This window comes from Hyla sarda, chromosome 6 (genome assembly GCF_029499605.1).
Source record: "Hyla sarda isolate aHylSar1 chromosome 6, aHylSar1.hap1, whole genome shotgun sequence".
Classification (NCBI taxonomy): domain Eukaryota; kingdom Metazoa; phylum Chordata; class Amphibia; order Anura; family Hylidae; genus Hyla; species Hyla sarda.
This window is the reverse complement of record NC_079194.1, coordinates 232,118,075-232,126,392: the sequence shown is the minus strand read 5'-3', so window position 1 is coordinate 232,126,392 and position 8,318 is coordinate 232,118,075. Positions and strand designations below refer to the sequence as shown.

Here is an 8,318-nt window from a genome sequence, read left to right as displayed (position 1 = left end):
TAAGGAGTTGTATGTGCCCTAAGGAAAAGTTTCATTCAAGAGCATACAATGTGAATTGGGAAACAAATAACACTGCCTGAAGGTTTTCCAAAATACTCTTTCCCGATTATATTCTGGAGGAAAACACTGGGTGATATAAATATTGGTTTTGTCCCAGCACAGGACTGGAAAACAGCTTTGAAATTCCGTCTTGGAGCTAGGCACCAGGAATGGCTCGTGTTTATTTATAGTTACACACGTGCTTCCCTTGGTAACTCTTTCGTTGCAGACGTAATGCTTCATCGGTGTCCAAATCCATCGGTGGATGTGAGCTTTATTTGCCGTATTATTTACACTCAGCAGGAAGGAAGAAATGCTTAATGCAGCTTTACTAGCTAGGACCTACAGAAAGGATTCTTCTGCAGAACTTTTCCTTGGCTCCTACAGTGACGAAACCATGTAATCTGAGAACAGATACCTCTTCTTAGGCATGTCATCAGCCAACAAGGAGAAAAAGCTCCCCAACAGCAGCCCAGATGTTGAAATAGTGTGGTAGCATCCAGCAGAAGAGACCAATCTCACTCACCACAGACAAGTCGTGTGTTACTCCGACTGCTCCTTAAGAAGGCACCAGAGTCTGTTGTATTCTTCACAATATTTTGTCTGCAAACCAAGAAGGATTTTATTTAAGCAGATTTACACTCCCAAGGTGCTGGAGACCTGGAAACCACAGGACAATATTTCATTCGGTAATGTAAATATCATCAGCTTGTGGAATGCAAAGGGTGGATCCAGACGTCAAAGCAAAATATTCTTGCTGGAGTATAGCTTGGGGGTTATAATCCTTATACTCCTGTGACACCACGCTGTCATAGAATACAGTATTCCATTTCTTGCCTCCGGTGCTGGAGAGACGAACAAGTTACAATGACTGGAATTTATCTCCTGTGGTTGGGAATTGTGTGCAACCTATGCTATGGTTATTACAATGGACCCCTCCAGCCAGAAATGTCCAATGGAACTTTGCACCATTACTTTGTTCCTGATGGGGACTATGAGGAGAACGATGACCCCGAGAAGTGTCAGATGCTTTTCAGAGTTTCAGATGAAAGATCCTGTCCAGGAGATGGACAAGCTCTCTCCTTGAGAGAAGAATTTATAGTGATAAAAAGGCACATTGAAGATGTGGAAAGAGCCATTGAAAGCATTGGTAAAAGCATATCTTACGACTTGGATGGCGAGGAAAGTTATGGAAAGTATCTTGGAAGGGAATCGTCTCAGATAAGCGAAGCCTTCTCCAATTCGGACAAATCGTTGACAGAGCTGGAGATCAAATTTAAGCAGAGCCAGGAGAATGAGAAGAACGAGTTGAAGGGGTTAAATGACGACTTTGTGGATATGATGATCCACACTAGAGCTGTTCTGAAGGAAACCTTAGACGTCTCCCTGGGACTGAGGGATAAACACGAACTTCTTTCTTTAACTATTCGAAGTCATGGTGCAAGACTAAGCAGACTGAAAAATGACTACCTGAAGGTTTGAGAAGCTGGAATTCATTGTCCCTATTAATTTATGCAAGTTGATACATAGCGATGGGTAACGCTGTTCACATAGTACAACACAGTTATCCACTAAAGATCTGTGTGACTCTCAATCTGAAGAAGACCTCCTCTTATTGGAGGTGATACCATGCCGCACTCATGGTCCACCAGCCAACAGGCTCATTCAGTTATAGTAAAGGTCTATTCACATGGCAGAATTTCCGCTTGCGGAATTCTGCCTCAAATTAAGGCTCATAGACTTCTATGGGATTCCGCATTTCTGCTTGCGGAATTCTGCCTCAAATTAAAGGCCATAGACTTCTATGGGATTCCGCATTTCTGCTTGCGGAATTCTGCCTCAAATTAAAGGCCATAGACTTCTATGGGATTCCGCATTTCTGCTTGCGGAATTCTGCCTCAAATTAAAGGCCATAGACTTCTATGGGATTCCGCATTTCCGCTTGCGGAATTCTGTCTCAAATTACAGCCCATAGACTTCTATGGGATTCCGCACTCCCATTCACACTTCTGAATTTCCGCTTGCGGAATTCCGCAAGCGGAAATTCAGGAGTGTGAATGGGAGTGCAGAATCCCATAGAAGTCTATGGGCTTTAATTTGAGGCGGAATTCCGCAAGCTGAAATTCTGTCGTGTGAATAGACCCTAAGAGCTGCTGTGCAGTACACTGCAGACCCCCCCCCCCTCCCCCTGGATAGTGAAGGGGTTAAAGGAACCCATGACATCATCCGAATAGTTTACAAGGAAGTAATAAAATGCATTGTAAATCTGTCTATGCATTCTTTTTAATATTTAAATATTTGCTTTCTATGTCAACATTTTGGTTGATCCTTATAAATGTGTCAAATGCTGGCAGAACCATAACCCCCTGGTATCTATAATCCTCTCAGCATTTATTTAGTTAACTTATATAGAAAAGCTTTATGACAGGATATGCACAGGTTCTGTAATATAACTGATATAATGTACGCCGGTATAGTTTATTTATTTGATCAGTATTGCTGTATATAAGTAGCATCCTATCACAGATCCTATTTGTCTGTAAAATGAAATCCCTGAACTGTTTGTTACTAGTGCATCACGGTATTATGCATTGTACTTAGCTATTTCTATATAGAATTAAAATGAGTCTGTTTTATTTCCCTACAACAGCGCCCCTCTTGTATATATAGACTGTCTGCTATTGCAGCTCAGCCTCAATCTGAATGGTACCAGACACATCCCAGAGACAATGCAGGAAAATGCAGATCCTTTTTTTTTTGTAATTTCAGAAAACCCCTATTCTTATCATATATATAAAGTTATTAAATCATATGAGTCCTCCTTTCTCTTTTTAGACTGCTGCCGTCCATGCATTAATTCCAAGCTATATATGAAGTTTGTGTAGTTAATGTGGTGACATTATCATGTTGCATTGTAATAATAATAATAATAATAATAATAATTATTATTATTATTATTATTATTATTATAGTAGAATGTCCCAATAGCGAACACTCACGGGGAATAAAAAAAAGCGTCCACTATTCAGAGATGTCCCTTATTGGGAAAAAGGCTCAAAATTCTTCCTAAATGACAGAATACTGTCCAGTACTCACTCCTGGGTGTAATTACCTATTAAACATGATAAAAAGCAATATTACAGTCCAATCTCCCAGTGTTGTTTAATCTTCCCTTATCCCTCCCCCGTATCATTTCACCACCCTTTATACCCTGTGCCACCTTATTCCCCCATGCCTTGTGCCATATTATCCCCCCTTACCCCCTGTGCCATATCATTTCCTCTTGATAACCCCCCCCCCTGTGCCATATCATTCCCTCTTCATTACCTCTGTGTAAATTAATCGCCCCCTCTTTATGAAGTGGCACAGGGGGATAAAGGGGGAATAAAATGGCACCGGGGGTGGTAAAGAGGGGGTGATGAATTTGCACATGGGGTAATAAAGGGGGAATAAAATGTCACGGGGGGAGCGGGATCAAGAGGAAATGATGTGGCACAGGGGGTAATAAAGGGGGGGGGGTGATTTGGCACAGGGAAATAAAGTGGCACGAGGAGGGGGTGAGTGATGTTGCCAGTGGATGTACAGAAGCAGGAGACCACTGTTTAAACATTGATCTTCTGCTTCTTTACTGGGGCTTCTGCAGGGGGTGCGTCAGGGGCCTGGGCCCCTTTCTGGGGTATTGGCTGTACCCCCTGATGGTGGCCCTTTGTGCAAGGTAGGGACAGCACATAAGCCTGGTTGTCCCCTATTGGGAGTGTTTTGTCCCCTATTGTCCCTATTGGGAGAGTTTTGTCCCCTATTGTCCCCTATTGGGAGTGTTTTGTCCCCTATTGTCCCCTATTGGGAGTGTTTTGTCCTTTCAGGTGTGTCCGCGGACGCTATTGGGAATTTCCCCTGTTCGGTGGGGGCAAATACATTAAGTCTTATGGTACTCTGCCGGGGAATTAAAAACTGTCCATTATTGGGAGGTTCCACTAAGGGAGATTTCACTGTAGTATTATTATTATTATTATTATTATTAATAATAATAATAATAATAATACTCTGGCTGTCAGCTTATTACAGTCTTGGTTATAACAGATTATTGCAGTGATCCCCAATTGACATTACTGCAGACATATCCTAAGCATGGAACACCCCCAGGGGATATCATAATATAAGAGTCAGATTAAGAATCAAAATGTGTATCAACAAATTTGTAAATTCAATGTTTTTGTGTCCCATGTCACCCGAATGCATTAGCTAAAGTTGATATTAGCTGACAAAGCGATGAAGGGTTTGGGACGTCTAGTCTATAGTCTATTTCAGTGGTCTTCACACTGAGGACCTCCAGTTTTTGCAACAACTCAATTTGGTCCTCAATATGGAGACCACTGGTCTATGTCCTGTATGCAGCTTGGTCTATGTCCTCTATATCAGGCACCAAGACAACGAAAGGCATCTGAGGATCCCTGCAGCTATGAATCTTAATATTCTAACCTATGTAAAGCAATTGCTCTTTATGTAACTGCCTGAAATTTTTGTGACTATGTCTCCCTTGCAAATATATACTAAAATAATACTAAAACGGTTTGGTCTATGCAAAAATAATATATAATCAAGATATGTTATGTTCAGGATTAAAGTGGTCCTTTAGAGGGAATATTTTTTAAATCAACTGGTGCCAGAAAGTTAAACAGATTTGTAAATTACTTCTATTTAAAAATCGTAATCCTTTCAGTACTTATCAGCTGCTGAATACTACAGAGGAAATTGGGAAGTTATTTTCTGTCTGACCACATTGCTCTCTGCTGACACCTCTGTCCATGACAGTAACTGCCCATAGCAGGAGCAAATTACCACAGCAAATCTCTCCTGCTCTGGACAGTTCCTAACATGCACAAAGGTGGCAACAGAGAGCACTGTGGTCAGACTGGAAAAAACTACACAACGTCCTCTGGAGCATACAGTAGTTGATAAGTAATAGAAGGCTTAATTTTAAAAAGGAGTAATTCAAAATCTGTATAACTATCTGGCACCAATTCATTTTTTTTTTCATCCAGAGTCCTCCTTTAATGAACCCTCACAGACGCTTTATATTGTGATAAAGACAGCTATGTGTATATAAAGACCAATGGATGGTACATTTACAATGGGCCACTACCTACACCAGTTGCATTATGACAAGTGTACAGAATATCCTACTCTCCTTGGGTCCTGAGCCCAGAGGCCATTGGTATCTGTCCAAGCTTGCACACTTTTGGGAGAAAGCACACAGCACACTAACTCTGGTTATCCAATGTTTTTGGAAGAATTTAAAGGGGAACTCCGGTGAAAACAAGCAGAAAACAAATGTTTTCAAATCAACTGGTGCCAGAAAGTTAATCAGATTTGTAAATTACTTCTATTTCAAAATCTTAATCCTTCCAGTACTTATCAGCTGCTGTATGCTCCAGAGAAAATGATGTAGTTTTTTCAGTCTGACAACAGTGTTCTCTGCTAACACCACTGTCCGTGTCAGGGACTGTCCAGATAAGAAGCAAGTCCCCATAGTAAACCTCTCCTGCTCTGGACAGTTCCTGACAGGGACAGAGGTGTCAGCAGAGAGCACTGTGTACAGGCTGGAAAGAACTTCACACATTTCTCTGAAGTATATCTTGAGCATAAGGCAACTGGAAGTAGTGATTAAGATTTTTAAATGGAAGTAATTTACAAATCTGTTTAACTTTCTGACACCAGCTGATTAGAATTTTTTTCCCCACGGGAGTACCCCTTTAGCTGTTTTTCTATTACTGGATAACCCCTTAAAATTGATATGATCATCTACGGACATTTCAGTAGAAGCTTAATAGCTTAATTTCACAATTTATCTCAACCAATAAATAGTATGGTCACATGTATTCCATACACTATTGATCTATAACTCATGGATCTCCAGCTGCTGCAAAATGACAGCTCCCAATTTCCTTGGGCTGTCAGGGCCTGGTAGGAGTTGTAGTATTATAACAGCTGGTTGGAGATCACATACGGTTATAAGTGCTGCACCATGCACAGCTATGCTCCACAAAGGAATACTATTCCCATAGGGCTCACTTCATTGTATACCACATTTAACTGCAAGACGTGTCCATATATTCCCATTTTATTAGCGGTAAAATAGACTAATTGATCATAAATTTTATACAAGCACAAGAGTCCCATGAAATTGGATACACTCACCGCCAGAGAGGTTCAAGAAGATGCATTTCACTGAATTTATAGGTCCTTAAGTAATTTACAGTCTTATGTCCACCTACTAAGTTATAGATACTCTGAAAGGACCAGTTATATACTCCTACAAGTGTATTAAACAGCACGCACATTATCACATAGAAGCTGTCAGAGGTGAACTATATGTACAGTATGTACATGTCAGCCTTAGGCTACATTCACACTGCCGGTTGTCCTCCGTTATTTTAGGATCGAGAAAAGCCAGAGAAAAAATTGTGCTTGCACTGTCTTTTTCTCTCTGAAAATAATGTTGCCCAATGGACCCCATTGACTATTATGGGTCCATTGAGGTGCATTATTGGCCTGTATGACCCGTCAAAATTACATCCGTCAAACTGCAAAAAAAAAAAAAAGGTAGTTTGACGGCCGAATTTGACAGGGCATACGGGCAGTGTGAAAGGGGCCTAAGACTAGGTCTCCACACAGTTTGTAAAAGTGCCACTGCAATTTTTGAGCCAAAGTCAGAAGTGGATCCAGTAAGAAGGAGAAATATAAGTCCTTCCTTTATATTTCCCATTCCTTCTGAATACACTCCCAGCTTTAGGTCAAAATGTGCAGAGGCAGTTCTCCAAAATATGCCAGAAAAAAACTGCGTGGAAACCTAGCCCTAGGGCTGCGTGACTATTGCACTCAAAGGCTATGTTCACACAACATTTGTTGAGATGCTTCTTCAGCTATAAACAGCTGAAAAATGGAACCCAAAAAGGGCTAAAAAAAACTATGTATTAACAAAAAAAAACTGCCTAAAATGAGACTCTAAAAACAGTGTGTGAACATAGCCATGGCTTGTCATTACTGAAGTGGAAAGCTAGTTCACATTACTGAGATTCCACTCAGAATTTCCACAGGGAAATTCAACAAGGAAACACTTGCAGCAGCCTTATTCCAAAACAAAACGTCCTTCATGGAATTGGATTTTGGTAAAAGCAAAGTCCAGCAGAGAAGTCCCATCTGTCAATAGGACATCACTTATGTTTGTGGCAAAAGTTCCATATCCGGATCATTTCTGCTCCATGTAGATTGCGGATCCACAGAGGAAATTCACAAATAAATTTTCCTGAGGGCCCATTCAGGCAGCAAAATATTGGCTTTTCTTTGACCACTCAGACATGTGCTGTCTCTACTGATGCCAATATCTGATACCGCCAAAAATGTTCATTTTTTTCAGTGTCCAGAATTAGAATTTCCATGGCAGAATTTTCCGTTGAGGAAATTTTGATGTGAGCACGGTGCAGCAGAATCCCATTGAAAGGGATGAAAGGCTGCTGCACCGGAATTTCCAAGATGAATTTTTCCACTCGATTCAACTCAGAAAATCCGCCGTATGAATAGGCTCTTAAAGGTTGGCAGCCTGGGAATGCTCTTCTTGTTTCATACTGGATGTCTAACCCATGAAAAGGAACTGCACAAGGCTTAGGCTAGGTTCACACGGAAAAAAAATTGAAAACTGCATCTCAACTGTTAATCCATGTCAAGCAAAATACTGTAGAATTTTCCTACATGGATTTGTAAATCCTTGTGACGAAGGACGACACAGAAGTGTCTTGTCATTTCTTGACTTGAAATAGCCCCAACGAGAAGGGCTAAAGCCCCATCCAAAACTGCTGCAAATCAGCATCATAGAAAGGGAAAATACATAACATCAATCCAATGGTATGCCTGAAGTTCTGCTGTGGATCCATAATGTATTAAATATCAAAGGAAAGTGCTTAAAACTTAATTTTTAATGAAGTAAAAAAAAAAAAAAAAACATCCACCACTATATTGTGAGGTATAATAGACAATACCCAGGGCTTCTGATTGTGAGCCAGCAAGGACAAACCATATAAACCCTCCACCAACAGTTAAGAACTAAGGGTAAACAAATGTACTGTGGTCTACAGAAAAGTGAGCAATAGAACATATCTCTCACCACCTATCCCTACGCGTTTTGGTCACACCACAAAGGGACCTCATCAGGGGAAAAGGTATAGGGGTTGTTGATAAATTCAAATGCCATAAGACCAAAATAGGCCTATATACAGTATGCA

The 8,318-nt window shown here is 40.7% G+C and overlaps 1 protein-coding gene across 1 annotated transcript; it reads left to right on the top strand.

Annotated features, from left to right (window-relative positions):
• Positions 1–202: 202 nt before the first annotated feature.
• Positions 203–2,001, top strand: FIBIN (fin bud initiation factor homolog). Its single transcript, XM_056526696.1, has one exon. It carries the CDS (start codon positions 907–909, stop codon positions 1,519–1,521), a length of 615 nt encoding a protein of 204 aa, XP_056382671.1. The 5' UTR covers positions 203–906; the 3' UTR covers positions 1,522–2,001.
• The last annotated feature ends 6,317 nt before the right edge of the window (positions 2,002–8,318 follow it).